This window comes from Gastrolobium bilobum, unplaced genomic scaffold (assembly GCF_033153095.1).
Source record: "Gastrolobium bilobum isolate Gb01-03AN ecotype WA unplaced genomic scaffold, APGP_CSIRO_Gbil_v1 utg909, whole genome shotgun sequence".
NCBI classification, from domain to species: Eukaryota; Viridiplantae; Streptophyta; class Magnoliopsida; order Fabales; family Fabaceae; genus Gastrolobium; species Gastrolobium bilobum.
In genome coordinates this window covers 302,135-321,740 of record NW_026895707.1, presented here as the reverse complement: position 1 = coordinate 321,740, position 19,606 = coordinate 302,135, and the positions used below count along the sequence as shown (strand labels likewise).

At 31.9% G+C, this 19,606-nt stretch overlaps 2 protein-coding genes and 1 non-coding gene across 3 annotated transcripts; 1 reads left to right on the top strand and 2 right to left on the bottom strand.

Annotated features, from left to right (window-relative positions):
* Positions 1-637: 637 nt before the first annotated feature.
* Positions 638-711, bottom strand: TRNAI-AAU (transfer RNA isoleucine (anticodon AAU)). Its single transcript has one exon. It is a non-coding gene; the product is annotated as a tRNA-Ile (tRNA).
* Positions 712-1,460: 749 nt separating this feature from the next.
* LOC133292702 (phytoene synthase 2, chloroplastic) lies at positions 1,461-7,522 on the bottom strand. The gene is made up of 6 exons (XM_061491138.1): positions 7,287-7,522; positions 6,493-7,195; positions 6,317-6,387; positions 3,465-3,739; positions 2,571-2,763; positions 1,461-1,885 (listed from the first exon to the last, which is right to left on the bottom strand). Exons 2-6 carry the CDS (start codon positions 6,968-6,970, stop codon positions 1,709-1,711), a joined length of 1,194 nt encoding a protein of 397 aa, XP_061347122.1. The 5' UTR covers positions 6,971-7,195; positions 7,287-7,522; the 3' UTR covers positions 1,461-1,708.
* An 8,018-nt stretch (positions 7,523-15,540) lies between these two features.
* On the top strand, positions 15,541-19,606 carry LOC133293065 (protein SET DOMAIN GROUP 40). The gene is made up of 6 exons (XM_061491584.1): positions 15,541-15,727; positions 16,031-16,181; positions 16,304-16,435; positions 16,561-16,701; positions 17,145-17,438; positions 18,822-19,606. Exons 1-6 carry the CDS (start codon positions 15,579-15,581, stop codon positions 19,449-19,451), a joined length of 1,497 nt encoding a protein of 498 aa, XP_061347568.1. The 5' UTR covers positions 15,541-15,578; the 3' UTR covers positions 19,452-19,606.

Below are 19,606 nucleotides of genomic sequence, written 5' to 3'. Positions count from 1 at the left end.
AATGAATCTAAAAATTAATGGATAAATACATTAAGAAATCTAGCTATGATATCAGAAACGGAAATTTAACACTAATACTGAACAAGGCACTCCTGCTAATTAAGCTCTTTGTCAGGGCATACAGATTTAGGGTAACACATAATCACACAGTTAGGGTCATACTGACGTAACTCATCACTCACGAAGTATCGACACTTTAAAAATTCTGAAATATCGATAAAAATTCAAAAAAAGATTCAAAGGTTGCGTTCCGTTGAGTTTTTAATTTCAATTATTAGATTCGTTGGATTACGATTATATTGTTATTAAGTTTAATATAAATATTTGAGATATTTTATGTTTCTTTGCAAAATTTATGAATATTATAAGTTTAAATTCAGTTTTTTTGTTAAATTATTTAATATCAAATATAATACACTACATAAATTAAAAATATTATTTAATATCAAAACGTGTCACGTGTCAGTATCGGTGCTATATAGCTCATCAATGCTCACTCACTTCATTCACACCTCTTATGTTTTTCCCTTTTATATAATAAAAAAAAGGAAAATGTATATATCAAGTTGAATGTGCTGTTACTTGACATTAATATTCCCCTAACTAAAAATATATTTAGTTCTAAAGAATTTCACGATGGCCCATGCAGGTCTCGAACCTGCGACCTTCGCGTTATTAGCACGACGCTCTAACCAACTGAGCTAATAGGCCAGTTGATTACACAAGTAAACTTTTTTTTTTATCGATTCATATATTTTACGATTTTTATTTCTTTTTTAATTCAAAACTTTGATATTCCAGACGAATCGTTAATCAAATTTGGCAGAAGTCTCCATCTTATTTTTATTTGGGATCAACAAGTTGGTGGTTCAATTGGGTCATTGGATTATCAGCCTCAACTAGCTTCGTGCATGTACCTTTTGGCTGATTCCTTAATGTAAACTATTTCATATGAGCAAATCAAGACATGGTAAAAAAATTTCAGAAGTTCGCTCAAGTTCTTGAATTGATTCTTTATGAATTATTATTTTTTCTTTAAATCTATGAATAACTTCCAAAGTAATAGGTTTACATACTCTAAAGACAAAAGGATTTGAATCAAATACATTGGGTAGTTATAATGGTAGTTGCCCTTTAATCTCTATTGGTTTCATTCTGTTTTGAGCTAGTACACAAAGCATTCTAACTATTTTTAAACCAAAAGCGTCCTCATTTTCCATTAATATTGTATTCACATAATGAAGCGAATCTTAATGCAAAAATTGCTTTCCCATCGAAATTTAAGCCAGCTTTATTACATAAATAAAAATTATTTCATTTCATTTCATTTTCAAATTCACTTGATAGTCGTTTTACAAAAAAGTTTAAGCAAAAATGCTATCTAGTTTATAGAGAGAAGTTTCTACAGTTAAATGGACCATACAAATGTTACACTAACGTAATAAAATTAAAGAGTGTGATGAAACTATTTGGTGAATAAAAATCTGGGTGGTTTTCGGACTCTTCGGTGCAAATATATATCTACCATTAGTTATCTTGAATTATTTAAAAAATATGTCTAGCCCATGATTAGCACGGCTCACGTACTAGTTAACTACAATTAGTGGATAACGAATACAAGCCTTAATAAATCATATACAAATTGCGCTTCCACTTTTTTTTTATCCTCCTTGTCCATTTTTATACATAACTTTATATGGGGCACAATCTATGCCTTCATTACTGGAGATAACTTTATTGGAGGAACCATACATCTAGCATAGGCAATTGGTAAAGAAAGTAACTTCTTGGCTTTGCTCACATAAGCCCTCTCAGTGAAATTGTTGTAATCATTAGCTTCAATCTCGTCCAATATCTGGCGATACAATAGCAATGACGCCCATACCTGCAACACCCACAACACACTTTTGTGTTCACATGTAAAAGATAAATAATGGATAAAAGAATGAAGAACCTCGTATAGAAGTTAGCCTTAGCCAATGACTAGCAGTTAAAGGTTCTTTGACCCTTTTTTCATTTCAGTTCAGGTGTCCATGATTAACTTGCTTTGCCACCTCTAGAACTATCATAATCTTCCTTGGAAGACGTATATTCCTACTTTAGTACACAAGTCACAGCATAACCCTAAAAAGCCAATGGCTTACAAGCACCGAGGTAATGAACATCTAAAATTTCTTCTGACATTGGACTCTACATTGTCATTATAATGACAAAACAAAAGGTGGTTATAACTTATAATGGCGTCAGAAAAACTCGGTTGAATCCATTCAACAAATTTTTCAACAGGATAAACTCATAAGTAGACACAAGATTAAAATTCAGATTTCAATATTAGATTAAAAATTGTGTTCTCTATAAAGCTAGTAGTGTAAGAATGTCAAATCTTAAACGGATATTAATTGATCCCTCCTATATATATGTCACCGTTAAACAATGATTTTGACCCAGATAGTCAATGTTTCACCGAGCTTCCCCAACCCTGAGTCTGAGCAAGCTTTGCATGTGTGTCCATATTAAAATTTCAAGCATAGAAAAGGTTTTGTATAATGATAAATGTTTGCATTTCTTACCGGCCATCTGCTAGCTTCATTAAGCTCCATCACTCCCTTTTCCGCCTCATCAAAAAACATTCTCGCCCTTTTAATTTGGCTCTTCATGAAGTTCCTCCACTTGTCTGTCACCTTACCGGCAAATATGTCATCATCTGAAAGCCCTGCTTGAGCCAACTCATCTTGTGGTAGATACACTCTTCCTCTGTTGGCACTGTTGAAAATTGAACAAGTGATAAGAAGGGTGGAGCCAAAATGAAATGCTGGGTCATTCTTAAAATCAGTAACAGAAAAAAATTAACATGATATTTTTCAGTCCATCAGAATCTCGAGATTAGAGGGAAACAAAAGCTAGTACCTTATAGGACTTGTTACATATATCATTGAAGCATATTCTAATATCAATTCCACTATTTTTTATATTTTTTTGCTCCCCTTGTATTCTTTTCTCTAAATAATCAGGTGAGACATTACATATAGTCTGGAAATCTCAACAAATAATGTGGAACCTTATTTTAGTTGTAAGGACCTGAGAGTGTATAAATTAAAGACACCTCAACCCAAAACAGACGAAGCATGAATGTCTTTTAATGTATTAGCGATGAAAGAAACTTATACAAGTTTTTGACAAGTACAGACAAACACGGTACCAAAAAAGATTGACTGAACTTGCACATAACATAAAGTACTTCATTTTATATACATCTCAAGCTTTCTGTTTTGGTCAGACGATACAATCCAGCTATTCTAGGTCTTAATGAGGAATCAAGTTATCAATATTTATGTGATGGGTATTGACTTATAATTGACAATACCATATCAGCAATAATGGGAGAAATAAACTTCAGTCTACAAGTACTTTTTTCATAAAATTTCTAATATGACTTAAAGAAACATCAATAATTCTGGACTTACTCCTCTCCAACATCTCTGAGTATGTTGGTTAGCTGATTTGCAATCCCTAGGGCCAAGGCAGCATTGTATACACTCTCTGTTGTGGCTTTTGAATCCGGTGAAATGCCCATGATTGGAACACTCATTAAACCAACTGTCCCAGCAACATAGTAACAGTAGAGATACAGTTCATCAAAGTTTTTGTACCTCGACTTCCTAAGATCCATTCTCATTCCTTCTATCATATCTTTAAATGGCTGCATGGACACAAATAAAAGATTTGGAAAACAAATCCTCTAAAATTGAGGGTGAATGTATTAAATTCACAAGCTTATCATAATTCATAAGTAACTAAACATATTTGAAGGTTTTACAAAATCATGATGTGGGCACAAGAAGAACCAGGGCCGGTTTAGAAGATATTTATAAAATGGTCAATCACTGATCTTTTTAAAGAAAATTCAAAGAGTGTTTAACCAAAAATTAATAATAAATTAACAGAGTGCTTTCATCACTCTCTGGCTCTACATAAGTATATGGCTATTAAATTGGTACCAGGCATATTGGATGGGCAAAGGGCACCCATGTTAATGCTTTTCCCAATGGCCTGAGAATCTGAGATTGAACTTTGTTATGGAATTCAAATTAGAGTCAAACAGGTCCGTATCAAGTGAAGTATGGTTTGGACAAAAGCGTAATGAGAAAATTTAGGAGATCACAGACTGCAGACTTGCCAGTCTGCTCTTCTCAAAGGCATTAATTTTAAGATAAGATGTAGAGATCTGATCACTACGCGAATGAAAATTTTTATAGCAAGTAGAAGTCAGTCACATCAAAGACTAATTAAAATAAGGAACTTTCTGAACTGAAGACAAGAATATAAAGGAATAAATGTGTATTATTAGAAAGTAATCAGATGACGCCTAGCAAAAATTGTTAGAAAAGTAAAATATAAAACCATTAACGTGGCCCTTACATACAGTTTGAGATTTTAAGTGAAGTGGTTGTTTAACATGGTATCAAAGCCCGTGACCAAATGGTCACGAGTTTGATCCTCAGTCCTCACCACCCCTGAGCTTTTGGTGTGGTGGACCTCTATATTTTCTATGCTTCTTCAAATCCAAAGGGCTTTTCCGTGAGGGGGTGTATTAGGATAGTAATATATAAAACCATTAATGTGCCCTTTACTTAACAACTTGACTTTGTAGATGAGATGATTGTTTAATAAAAAGATTTTTCCCTCCGGTTATGTTCTAACAAGTCTTAAGCCTACATATATATATATATACATATATAGGGAAAATTGGGTGTCATGTGACTGGATACAAGCTTTTGTCGGTCAAAAAATTAAACTATAGGGTAATACATAGTTATAATATTAAAGTTTTTTTTTTCTTCAGAAATTGAACTATGTACTACGAATAATACATAATTATAATATTAAAGTTATTTTTTTTTCTCTCCTACATCACCCGACAACTGTCTGAAAAGTTACTGAGGAGAGAAAAAAAAAACACTTTTAATAGTATAACTATGTACTACCTGTAGTACATAGTTAAATTTCTGAAGAGAGAGAAAAAAAAACTTTAATATTATAACTATGTACTAGCCGTAGTACATAATTATAATTTTTTGACTGGACAAACCCTTGTATCCAGTCACCGTACATCGCTTAACCCATATCTATATATATATATATATATATATATATATATATATATATATATATATATATATAAAATAAAAAGCATGGAGCAATATGAGGCATTTGAGATCTGACCAAGTAGATTGATCTTACTTGATATAGGAGAAGTCTTGCACAATCAGCTGACAGAATATAAGCAGTAGTGCAGTACACGACAAGATTAAGCATAACCAGATTTTTCTCGACTTATGAACCCATAAGCATTACCACAGCTTACCTTTATACTTTCAACTTTGGTTATCAAAATATTTGTCAGAGATTTTGGCAACCTGAAATGTCTAGCAGTTACATTGTAGATAAGATGATTAAGTTCTCAGTTACATATTAGGTTAGAAACATTTTAATGAGATGATTAAGTTCTCATATCGGGAGGGGACATTGCTACAAGTTTCTTCTTAAATCTAGAAGGAACAGAGACATGGATTTCTTAATTTCGAAATGCCAATTGAAAAGCATGATTTTCAATTTCAAGCCTGAAGATCCCTACAGAAAAACTGGTCCGCTAGTTGAACTCGTTTTTGTTAAATTGGAGTTTAAATTCAAATTCCTTATCTAATTATCTTGTTGATAATTCTGTTTTAAGGATAATGCTATTATAGAGATTATAGGAGAAAATTTAGTAGGCTGTTAGTTTGTTTCCTAGTCTTGTTACTGATGTCAAGTTCCTTATCTAATTATCTTGTTGATAGTTCTGTTTTAAGGATAGTGCTTTTATTGTAAATACATATTATAGGAAAATCTTTAGTAGGCTGCTAGTTAGTTTTCTATTTTTGTTACTAAAGTACAGCTGCTAATTGAAGTCGATCATTTTATGTATATATACAGACCTCGATTGAGGGAGAAATATAATGAGGAATTACTGTAATTCAGGTTCCATAATTTTGACAGTTTTGAACATGAACTGCCCTGAAAGTTGAAAAAGATTTTATGCAAATTTATAATTAGTCAATATGCTTTTTGCGGACCAGAACTTCACTTCTTATGCATTTAAATTCTGAGTCAGATACTCCAACTAGATATGGAGTTGTACCCTAATGAATAGCCATAAACCATCACTGTATATTGTATTTGAAAAACAAAAAATTATGTTGTTACTATAACTCTCAATTCAAGACAGTTCAAGTCAGTTTCTAATCAAAATGAAAAACAAGATATATGATTTTAAAACAAATGAGTATGAACACTCACCATATATTGCCCAGATAGCTCTTCGCCTTTCAGGGGTCATTAGGAGAGTTCCTAAAAGACAAAATCCCATGTAAATTGTACTCAAACCATGCCACAAACCCAAATAAAATCATTACTTAACATGCTCACTTGAAGGAAGGATAAAAGAAAGCTAACCCAGGTAAAATGTTTTAGCATATTCTGCACAAACTTCTCCACAACGATCATAAGCTTCATTCAACAAGCTCAAATTCCCAGGCAGAACAATATCTGGTTTCACATCAAGTTCACCAGTAGAGCTCAGCTTCCTCTTAACCAAGGATGCCTGCTTCAGCACCACATCATAGACCTTCTGCTCCGATGAAAAAGCCACTTCTCCTGCTGCTGGGTTTGCGAGCACATTCGATAGCAGAGGGAAGTTGCTAGCACTCTCTAAGCCAGACTGACCAACGCATGCATACTTCATATCTGTACTCAAAGAGCAACATCTCCATCTCTTTGTCTTATCCTTCTTTGCTCTAATTGACCCCATATCTCGGGATATGAACTTGGAAGAATCTAATCCCTTCACATATCGGATAGAATCAAGCAAACCAGTTGAATTCGATACCTCTAAGCTGGGTGAAGAGACAACCCATAATAATGTCACAGACATGACTAAACTCTTGGGTTCTAGAAACCTGCTTGTTAAGCTGATTCTTGATTTCCTATTTCTCAAATATTATTCCTTCACAGAACCATTAAACTCCCTTCAACCAAAAAATAATAATAATTGAAAAGGCAGGAAAATCCTGCAAAGGAACTGGCTTTTATCCAATGAAAGTCTTGGAAGCCACAGTTGCAGCAACTGAAAAAGTTGTTCTACCAAAGCTACCTGTGACTGAAGCAACACAAGCATCATATTCAGAATTACATTAACATAAACCTAAATCGAGAAATAAAAATATTCATCAGATACGACAAGAACTCACAATGGGGGTTCTAAATCCAAACAGTGAAAAGGGGGAAAAAAAAGTTGCAGGAGTCACAGAAAAAGTATGAGCCTGAGGCAACAGGTTGTGTTTGCTAGGACCTTTCATTCATTCCGGCACCGAATTAGCAAACAATATTAAATTAAGAAGTTGGTTAAAGTGATCTACGTATCTTCCCAAAGCTACACGGAAATTCAACCACTAAAAATGAATAGCATGTAAGAAAGAAACAAGATGCACTCACTCGTTGGGTGTTGCTGCTTTGACCCACTCACAAGAGCTTCCCATTAATTGAACATATGCTTGAAGCCATCAACATCATGGACCAAAAACTAAACAAAAAGGGGCCACTAACAGCAATCTTTTCCCCTCACCATAGTCTCCACTCTTCCAGACCTTGGTTCTAATTATTGTTTTGTTTCTCACTTTGTCTCTTTGTCTCTCTTTATTTTATTTTATTTTATTTTATAATAATGTCCCTTTTGTATAGTATAGTATAGTATAGTATAGTAGATGCCTCTAGTATTCTCTCTCAGGCTGTGCTGTCTTTCCACATCTATTAGTATTATGGGATTCAAGGCATCTTTGTCACCAATGTATGGCTCTGGGTTTCAATCAAGTTTGGAGCTTTCTCTCTTTGTTCAAAGCTGTTTTATGTCATCTTGCACTCTCTTACACCTTCTATCCCCGCCCATTCATAATGTGGGTCGGGTTTATCCAACTTCATGTTTTCCTGATCCGAATACTTTTAGCTCTTTGGTAATATTTTTCATAACAGTGTAAAATTATTTGTAACAAAATCAAGTATGATTCAATTATTATTACAGTAAATTCGATAGTAGTGGGTACAGTTTTTTTTTAAAGATAAAGAAAAAACGGGCGTAGACCCGACCCAGATCCGCAAAAAAACTGAATCGGACTCAAGCCAAGAATGACGGCAGGCGCGTAAAGTGCGCAAGAAAAAGGGAAATTTAAAATTCCAACAAGGCAACACGTGGAGGTAATCAACCAATCAGCGGAGGATAACCTTATCCCATGCTATAAAGCGGTGGTGTGATGGGAAAAAACACGTGGCATCATCTGATTGACCTCATGAGATGGGACTCAGATTTCTCCGGATTATGGGATTGGTGTCACGCAAGTGTGGGACCCACCAGATTGCAAATTATAGAGTTTTATGCCCTCTAAATTTTTCTTCGTTTAGACATTGTGGGGCCTGGTGGGCCTTTGTCGGTTTGTACTGCACCCAATACTGTAGATAGTGGAAAGGAGAATGAACATGAATTACTGGGTTGACACGTAGTCATTTTGCACCTTGTGTGGATCACATGGCATGGCACTTTGTTTAACTGGTCTGGATTCAGGTCCCCTGCCACCTACCTGGCAATGGTGTTAACTTGTAACTAACTACCTGTATTGGGTTTGGTCAAATTAAATTTTAAATAATTTGGTACTTTAAGATTTTTCTAATTTATTAATTAACCTAAGCGGCTAAGCCAATGTGTTATAGTTGGGGAGCGTTTTTAAATCAGATCTCATTAACCATTTATTTAATGGAAAAAAGGTAGGTAAAAGCTCAGAGTGTTCGAAATCCAGACGAGAGGTTGGTTAGATTGCTAGTCATGATTTATTTTAATTGGGAAAATCTTAATCTGCATTGATGAGAGGGAAAAAGGCATGTCAAAATAAGTCAAAATCTGAATAAAGAAATGCCGTGTGGGACGTCTGGTAGGATAGCTTAGTGATATTTTCTTATTTCTTTACTTATCTTTGGAATTGGTTGGTTCCTTGTCACTGCTCATTACTCTTATGTTGATGATATTGGCATCTCCTTTCATGCTAAGTATGTTCTATCTCATTCAAATATTTTAACTATAAAATATCGAAACTTCAAAATATTTGAGGTACTGTATTCGATATTTTTTGATACTCTCACACTTTCTGACAGTTTAATATTCATTGTAAAGATTCAAAGATTACGTTGTGTTACATTTTGAGTTCCAACTATTAAATTCGTTGGATTACGATTACTATTTTATTGAGTTTAATATAAATATTTGAGATATCTTATGTTTTTTTACAAACTTGGTGAGTATTATAAGTTTAGCTTTATTTTTTTGTTAAATTATAGAATATTAAATATAATATACACTACATAAATTAAAAATATTATATAACATCAAAACGTGTCCTAACGTGTCGAAATTTAATATTTTTAAAATTAATGTGTGGGAGTGCCGTGTTATGTCGTATCCGGTGTCGGAGCAAGATAGGATTTCCAGTTAAATATTATGCCAAAAATCTAAAGATAAACAAAAAAAGAAACACACACACACATTATTGTCTAATTATAGTTTTTTTTTTAATTCTTAATTTCTCATATGTAATTCACATTAAACTCCATGTATTACTCTTTATTATTTACCCTAACAAAAAAATTTGGCAAGCACGTAATGACAATCAATACCCCACTATTAACTTTTTTATTATTTTATCATCATATGTATAGATTTTACACAACATAAATATGATGCGAAAAATGATATAAAAAATAATATCAAAATGTTATAGACTTGTTGACCGTGATCAAGCTAAGAATCTCAGTTTTTGGTTGAAAAAAGTCAGGGCGAGTAAAATCAATTCTGGGTTTTTAAGCAAAAATAAATAAAATTCTGGGATGTAAGAATTGTAGTATTGAAAAGAATTGATTTTAGATGTATGATCTATAAAATTTTAGAAAGTGCGCCTGAAATTACATCGCAAAATTAATTATATTTTACTTAAACAAAAATTAATTATTCTAAATTAGTTTTTGAAATATTCTCAAATATAAATGAACTATTTTAATATTAATTTTTTAAATAAATTATTTTTAAATTAATTCTACTAAAATCTAAACCAAATATATGCTAAATTGGTCACACGCTCATCACCCCCAACCAGTTAATTGACACGTGTCCCATTTTGTAATATCTGTAAGCTTTGTCGCATTGGATTATTCCGTGTTTCTGAATCAAGTCTCTTCACCCATTCGTTTAGAGGGAAAATGCAGGTAAACCCTGTTCGGTACTCGTATTATGCTCCTTAGATTTCTAGTTATGATATATTAAATAGTCAAATTCGGGAAATTTTAAATTGTATTGAACAGTGGGGAGAAAAGGAACGTCAAAAATGGTCTAAATCCGAATTACCAAATAAACAAAGGGAAATATTACTCTCCTTTTGCATAAGATTACTTCTCTCCTACTCTCTCACTTCGATTTCCGCACCTCACCTTTTTCTTTTTTTTTTCTTTTTTCTTGTAATGGTGGGACCCACCCATTTTATCTCTACAACATAAGATATTATGTTGAAGGAGAATAATAAAACCCATAAACAAATGCCGCCGAAGACTTCTGTCGGACAGGAATAGGATAGTGATATTTTGTTATTTCTTACTTATTTTTTGGTTCTTCGTCGTCACTGCTGAACGTTGCATCTCATTTCATGGTAGGCATGTTATTCTCTTTTTGATAGATAGTCTAGCTCATTCTGAATAAAATATTATTTAATCTTTTTATTAATAATTAGTATTTGTTAGACTCATATTATCCGATAGATTTCTAAATAATATTCAATTTAATGTAAAATATTGACGTAAAAACTAAGGGATAATTTTTTTTTCAGTCACTGCAAAACTTTTTATCTTGTAACTGGGATAATATTTAGGAGAGAGAAAAATAATTTGAGGTGAGGTCCATGACTTTTTGTGCACAAGAAAGAACAATACTTCTCTCATAAAAGAAGAAGTATAAAGCCCAAAAACTAAAGTAAAAAGTAAGAATGGGAGGTGTAGGACTCTGTGTGGTCGGATCATGGAGGGATGCAAATGTACATGACGTTAACAGGATATGGGACTTGATTATAAAAAATTAATATAACCCAAATAATTATCTTATTATGTGAAATTATATTAATAATTTTATATTTTTCTAACATAATTTATCGTACGAGAGCAATTAGATTTGAAAAAGTAGATAATGCATCAGACTTTATTTATATTAAAAAATTCTGTAATTTTATTAATAGAATAAGATTGTAATATAATATTCTCTAATAATTTAAAATTTTAGATTGAATTAAATCTTTATATTGATACAATTAGTTCGGTGTTAAATTTGGATGGGACTCAATCGATCACTCTTTCTTAGCATACGGATACACATAGCATCCTCTCGGAGTAGCATCGCCCTCTTGTCCTGTCCTATCCATACATATGATACATACATCCCTTTTCATGCAACATCCAGCGAGTGACCGCCAGCTGCAAAACTCATGTGCAAGACTGTGAGACTTAACACGTTTCACTATTTACTATCATAAACTTTCATTCTTGCCCATTGTTTTCTTAATTAAATTAAAAATTATCAGTATATTCCTGAATCAAAATATTTTCTCTATTTATCCTTATTTGACCGTTCACCAATTTATATAATCGAATACAAGTGTTGATGTTCCAGTATTTTTCACAAAACAATGTATACTCGGAAACTACTGTAGTTGAGTACTTAAGTATTGTTGTTCATCTGAATTTTTTTCAGCATTATATAGTCGAGTACATGGGTGCAATACTCGAGTATTCTTTGCGAGCTGAATTTAAACCCTCATATCACACATTTCTGACCGTTGACTGAACTAAGTAAGCGATTACAACATCAACGTAATTGATCACGCCAACATACGATAATCGATTACATCATCGAACTGAGCTATATGAATTTTTTCCACAAGATATTTTTTGATCAAGCAAGTTTCAATGGTCATATTGACCAGAGAATGAGCTTTGTGGCATTACAAAATTTTGAATATTTTATCGTAAAATTTTAGAACGCCATAACTTTTGACTAAGGTATCCGAATCATGTGTCTTTATATTTTATTTCATATAACTTTCAAGAGCTATATGCTGGCAAATTTTTGATAGGGATTTGGTCCAAAAAAAATTCTCAATTTTTTTCTTTGTTCTGTGTTTGGCATATTTTATCTTTGTTGATGATGTTATTTAAGTTTTTCTTTTCCAACATTAACAAATAATTCTGGCAAAATTTTTCAGCACATAAATCTTAAAGAGTAGACCCAAACTAAAAATTATAGCTTTTCAAATTTTCATAGTAAAAACTCATGATATTCGAATAACTGGCGCCATGAGTAGAAACTCATGACACGTTATTTACTTGAATATGTTGGTTATGTACTCAAGTACGAGGGCCAGTTAACTCTCAAATAAAGGCAAATTGATGTTCCTCACCCAAAAAAAAAAGGCAAATTGATGTTATGTTTAGAAAAAAAAATCATATTTTTTAAATAGTTTAAAAATAAGATATAATGATAATTTTTAATTTAATTAAGAGCATAATAATCAAAAAGCCAAAACTTTCAAATCATTAGCCGCACCCAAATTAAGAGATTTTTGCAGTAATATCTGCTTTATAGCTAAGAAAATGGTCCTATTTCAGATTGTTACTAATTTTTTTGGCAGTGGGTTGGTTACTACACAATAAACAAGTGAACTATTTTTCTTATGTTACATAAAAAAATTATTATCTTCTACACTCATATTTTTTAAATAGGTCCCATAAGATTTTTTTCTCTCATCTTTCAACTTTTTTCTTTCTCCTAACTATTGTTTGAGCATGGGATAATACTTCTCTACTTCTCTTATGCAACATAAAAGAAGTATTACCCAATAAACAATGAATGAGTTTTTCATTAGAAGCTTCCCTCAATATTTGTTTTCTTTCATGTACAATTTTAACTAACGGTAACATGTAGCCTCGTAATGAGTACAGTAAAACTGTATATCATATAAGATAGCTAATGTTAAAAAAAAAAAAAAAAATTAAAAAATCATTGAAGAATATTTATTTTACCCCTCTTTTTTAGTTAATATCATACGAGTTTTTTTTAATTATTTTTAAGGAAAGAAGTGAGAGCACGGAAAAATATACTTGTTGAGGTAGCTCGATGGTGATGAGTTTTTTTTTTTTTTAAGTTAATACAATTTTAATTATTTCTTTGAGGTGATTTAATTCCTTCCGATATTTCGGTATTTCATAAGTTTTGATTTTTTGAACTGACTATAAAATTAATTTGGAATAAGGAGCATATCAAAGTTGAAAATATTTAAATCTCTTCCAAAATTATCATGTGAAGATCGAATTAACGCCCTTTCATACTATTGTGTTATCAATGCCCTTTGACCTTTCAGGATAAAATTTGGAAGAATTTTTTTTGAGAAAAATATTTTTCCTTAATGACATAATTTATGTCATTTCACTTTCATAAATAGGTAGGATCCACATCTTTATATTTTTTTTATCCACTCTCTCTTCCTTTATCTATCTCTTTCTTTTACTTAAAATGACATAACTTTACCTCCTTTAAAATTATATATATATTTCCCTTTTTTTATGCAATTTGGTGACATTGGCATCGGGTGCGCATGCTCAAATTTTGTCCCCTTTCACACGTGTATTCTCTCGCCTTGTGTAAATATTGATTGATATCAATATATCATAAACAATAATTAATATTTAATGTTTAAATAATACATAACACAATTATTATCATTTTATAATTAACATTAATTTTTAAAGTAAAATAATAATTAAAAACTTAAATAGTTAATTTGTGTGACGTCATCTTTCAAAGTTATTACAAACTAAAAAATGCAAAAGTTATCATGGATCGTAATAGATTGATGATTGATTTTTGTTTTTTTATTTGCCCAAAAATATCATCTCTTGAAACATAATCTTTTTCATGATTTATCACATTTCAGATTTGTTGAAATTTGAAAATAAAACAATAACATGTATATAGATTAATCTCTCTAAAAAATCAAAGCCATAATATAATAATCTTAATATTTCACAAATGACTCTATATCCTTCAAACAATTATGCACTAATTAATTATCCAACTTAAATGAGAATTATTTACTATGTTAATTATTTTTTAATTAAATTTTTTTAATATTTATTTATAAAATTATAATAATTATATTATTTACTAATATACTTAATATATTTATGATGCTAATTAATATTTATGCGGGAGAGAAAATAAAATTTGGACAATGGTCATGATACATCATATAAATATGCTAGAAGATGCAAATGTAGGAGCAATTATTCAGCGATCCCAGCTCACGCAAGCCAGGTAGAAAGAAGAGAAAGGAAGAAATAAGAGAGAGAAATGAACCATCGAATTATTTTCCAAAAAATATAGCGAAAGAATGAATGACAACATCGCAGAAAAAGGACAATTCTAAATCCACAGTTCTCATAAATAGAAAATTTGACTTGACATATTTTAACGTTAATTGCTGTTGTAATGAAATATAAATGTAAAGAATCAAATTATGTTGTACTTTAAATAAAAATAATTTTTTATAAATTAAATTTTAGAAAAATTGAAACGTTCAAAATAAAATTTAATATGTATTTGAAAGATTAAAAAAGTACTGTACTATTTTATTTAAATAAAAAATAATCTTAATGAATAAATAAATAAGAATGTAAGAATAGTAAAGCCCATTTATGGGCTGAAACTAATAAAGTCCATTTAACTGTCTGCATTGCCAGATGGAGGAAAACATACATGGACTATTCTTTCTTAATAAGGTTTAGATAGGCCCAAAGACTCAAAAAATAAAATAAAATAATGATCAAGTGCTCATAATCAATTATGTAATATATTAATGACATTATAAAAAATTTACATGGAAATACTGTATTTGTATTCTCTCACAATCACTGCAGTACCAGAAAAATGGGTATTAAGAGGATCTTTGGCTTTGTCAGTTACAAAAACTAAATAATTTTAGAGGAGGATTCATTTATCATCAAATAAGTTTATTATTTCTTATCACTAAATTTTAATTATTGATTTTTGTGAATTGCATAATTATAACTTATTGTATAACACTTATTAATTAATTATTAGTAAATTATAATCATAGATTAATGAAAATTATTTATTAATATTTGGTGATAAAAAATAATAAATTTAATTGGTAGTAAATATATTCGATGACATAATTTTAAGTTTTAGTATGAATATTTTTTGTAACAAAATTCTTAAAGATGAGAGAATATTTATATAATGATTAAATCATAATAGTTAAAATATTGTATTTAAAAAATTAAAGTTTATTTAAATAAAGTTATAAACAGGGATCTAAAGAGAAAGAACAAGCTACAGTTGCTGAGTTTGTGAAAGAACTAGGTTTTAGGGGTTTTGTGAGAAGAAGATGGAGCAGGAACAACGAAGCCTTGAAAGCTTCTTAACATGGGCAGCACAGCTTGGAATATCAGACTCAACAAGCACCAATCAACCTCAACACTCTCTCTCCTCTTTGGGTTCTTCTCTCTGTGTCTCTCATTTTCCTCACTCTGGCGGGTACTTACTTATTCGTCTTTCCAATATTTCCTGGCCATCATGCATATTCATCATACCCAATTAAAAGTTTACATCAAATTTATCTTCTTTATTACACCAACAATTCACACAGTCACTGAATGAATTTCTTCGTGTTGATATAAAATTAATAGGGGTAACACTTTTTTTCCCTCTTGCCCATTACGTGTGTTTTCTGGGGTAATTAATCGAAGCTAATGATAATAATCTAAATAATGATGCATTTGACTTGTTTCTGTTAACAAATATTACCCTTTTTCCTGGATTATTTGGAGAATGCTGCAGTAGAGGTTTGGGTGCGGTGAGAGACCTTAGGAGGGGAGAAATTATTCTCAGAGTTCCAAAATCTGCTTTAATGACAAGCGAGAGTGTTATGGAAGATGATGAAAAACTCTGCGTTGCTGTCAATAAGCACTCTTCTGTTTCCTCAGCTCAGGTTTCTTTCTTAATTGTATTACTTTGTTGTTGTATTATTAATATTATGCGTTGTTGCTTATAATTGAGTCTTTTATACAATTGAATCTTTTAGACTTACTTCTAAGCTTGTGTATGATGCAGATATTGATTGTTTGCTTGTTGTATGAAATGGGTAAAGGAAAGGCTTCAAGGTGGCATCCTTACCTCGTGCATTTGCCTCACAGTTATGACCTACTAGCCATGTTTGGTGAATTTGAGAAACATGCTCTGCAAGTTCAGTTTCTGTTAGAAATTTTAGTTTATCGCATTAGGTTAGATTATGGCATCTCAGCTAATGATATTATCAAAATTTCATTTATAATTTATGTTAGAAATAATCTTTCATGTGTGGTTATTAGGTGGATGAGGCTATGTGGGTCACAGAAAAAGCTGTACTAAAAGCCAAATCAGAGTGGAAAGAAGCTCATACTTTGATGGAAGATCTCAAGTTTAAGCCCCAGTTTTTAACACTTAAGGCTTGGGTTTGGGCTGCTGCAACGGTTAGAAATCTGGCTCTTGAAAGATAAGGGGGAGGGGGCTCTGCATGCTTACGTAGTGAAATTATAAATATGCAATTTGGTTTTCCTACACATCATGGATTGTAAACATCTTTTTCATTTTCTTAATTTTTTTTTTGGTTAGTATTAGCAGCTATTCCTGAATCAACTTTTTCTTGCTTGAACTAGTATTTGCTTCCATTAAATTGTAACAATCTTATTTTGGCTAACCTTTTTTAAGTCATGGTACTTAGGTCAAATTGTTTCAGTAATTAGAAAAACCATCAAGTTTTAATGAATATTGATTAATTTTTCTTGATTGATACATCAGCTACTGCCTACATGCATTGCACGGCATATTTATATTTATTTTAGTTATCAGGGGCAAATCATAAGTCGCACTCTTTCTCTATCATTAAATCACATTTAAACTTCCATAAATCTAGATATCATCCCGGACGTTACATATACCATGGGATGAAGCTGGGTGTTTATGCCCTGTGGGTGACTTGTTTAATTATGATGCACCTGGAGAGGAGCCATCTGATATTGAGGATGTAGACTATTTGCTATCCCGTTCTTCCATTCATGTTACTGCCGTATCAAATGGAGACAAGAATATAATGATAGATGCAGAGCAACTTGATTCTCATTCTCGGAGATTAACAGATGGTGGGTTTGAGGAAGATGCTAATGCATATTGCTTTTATGCTAGGGCACATTACAAGAAAGGAGATCAGGTATTACACAAATTTTGGAAATGTTATCATATAAGTTGGGAATCTGTTTGCTTTCTGATTTATCTTATGTAGTTAAACTTTATGTTTATTCTCCATTTTTTTTTTTGTTTATAATTGATGACAGTTTTTTTGGTGGCCTAGTAACTTAATTGAATGACAATATCAGCATTAGTTTCTAAATGTGAGCAAATATGAATTAAAAAAACTTTAATTTGACTGACCCTATTGTAGGCTGTAGCTGGTATAAAGTAATAGAGTCGTGCTACTTTGTATTGTTTGAATTGCTTGTCCTTGATTCAAATTTTTTCCGTAGACATAAAATGTTATGCTTGTGTCTATTTGGTTAGGAAAATGCTTTGGAGCAATGGTGCTTACTTTTTTTTTTTTTTTAAAGAAAAATTTAGGGGGTGTTGGGAGGTTGCCCCATTTCAAGGTTAGGGCACTCCACAAGTCTCGGCAAAGACTTACTTACCAATGAAGGACCACTAGTAAGAAAAGAACCTAAAGACCTTTTGGTCAACACAGTTCGATCCAACCAGTTTAGCCCCAGCCAAACCTTATTGGGGATGTTTAGTGGTGTCTAACTGTAGTTCAGCTAAAGTTTCCATTGAAGTTAGATCTTTGAATCTTTACCACAGCATCAGACTCAATGAACCCATATGGCCCCCATTTGATTTCTAGAAATTGTTACTGAAACAAATTTAATGGATGACTATGGGCAGAGGTTTGTTGATAATTATCTCACCTCCATTTATGTTTATCTATATTTAAATTTATTTCTTATTTAAATGGGTAAATTTTATTGGTTCAAACTTTGGGAGTAGACAAACTGTATTTAGGATATTTTACATGGAGCCATGAATATTATGCTCTAATAATGAGAACAAAATGTCCATCAGAGGCTGAGGCTTAGTGGTAAAGACTCAGTCACAATTTGTCATTGAATGGTGTGGGGACAACGAGCCCTTTGTCCATTTATCATTGGCTAGCTGCTCTTTACGTAATACATAGGGCCCCTTATCAAGATAGTATCTCCGTAATTTAAAAAAAAAAATAGTTAAAAGACAGGATTATATTTACGATATGCAACAGTTCTTATAACAGCAGTTAGGTTTATATATCCAGTTTAGCATGTGAATGTTACCAATTTCTTTTTCCAATAAATATAATTCATCATAAATCCTTCCTTGAGCTAAAATTCTAGAAATAAAGCATTAATTGTTGCTTTCTCCTGGATGTAGACTATGAAATTTTGCAGGGACTGATATACTTCTTTCATTTGAATATTTTCAATAGGGGTCACTAGTTCTATGGATGTTTTCACTCTATCTTCATTCTGTTGTTTGGAAAATAGGGAATTACAAATTACCTTGTTTTTACCAGGTTCTATTGTGCTATGGAACTTACACAAATTTGGAGCTTCTTGAACACTATGGGTTTCTCTTACAAGAAAACCCAAACGACAAAAATTTTATCCCTTTGGAACCTGCTGTATATTCTTCCACTTCTTGGTCTAAGGAATCACTCTATATCCATCATAATGGGAAGCCTTCCTTTGCACTACTAGCTGCATTGAGGCTATGGGCAACCCCTCGAAATAAGAGGAGGTCTATTGGACATCTTGCATATTCTGGTTCTCAACTGTCTGCAGACAATGAAATTTTCATTATGAAATGGCTATCAAAAACTTGTGATGCTGTCTTAAAAAATCTGCCATCATCTATTGACGAAGACACCTTGCTCCTAAATGCAATGGATGATAGTCAAGATTTCTTCACTTTCATGGATATCACAAAACTCATGTCTTCCAGTTCAAGGGCTGAGATTTATACTTTCTTAGAAGCTTATAATATAAAGGATGCACATAGTTTTGCTGATATTCTTCTATCTAGAAAAGCTAGAAGATCCATGGACAGGTGGAAATTAGCTGTCCAATGGAGGCTCAGGTATAAAAAAGTCCTTGTCGATTGTATCTGTTTTTGCAATGAAATACTGGATTCTTTCATGAAATAATGCTGATGGACTGGTAGCAGTGTATTTAAGTTTTTTCCTTTTCTGTTATCTTTCTTCGGATAATAGTTTCTTGCTGATTGAAAGAAAGGAGTGAACGGATATTATTTTACTGGAAAAGACTGAAATGGTAAAGCTAACCTTATGCAATAGTAATG

Coding starts and splice junctions, on each gene's coding strand:
- LOC133292702 (XM_061491138.1), bottom strand. CDS start 6,970: ATGTCTGTGACATTATTATGGGTTGTCTCTTCACCCAGCTTAGAGGTA. Junction 3,740..6,316: donor GTGAGTGTTCATACTCATTT/GTTTTAAAATCA, acceptor CCTCAATTTTAG/AGGATTTGTTTTCCAAATCT. Junction 2,764..3,464: donor CTCAGAGATGTTGGAGAGGA/GTAAGTCCAGAA, acceptor AATTTTCAACAG/TGCCAACAGAGGAAGAGTGT.
- LOC133293065 (XM_061491584.1), top strand. CDS start 15,579: ATGGAGCAGGAACAACGAAGCCTTGAAAGCTTCTTAACATGGGCAGCA. Junction 15,728..16,030: donor CATTTTCCTCACTCTGGCGG/GTACTTACTTAT, acceptor AGAATGCTGCAG/TAGAGGTTTGGGTGCGGTGA. Junction 16,702..17,144: donor GGGTTTGGGCTGCTGCAACG/GTTAGAAATCTG, acceptor CCATAAATCTAG/ATATCATCCCGGACGTTACA.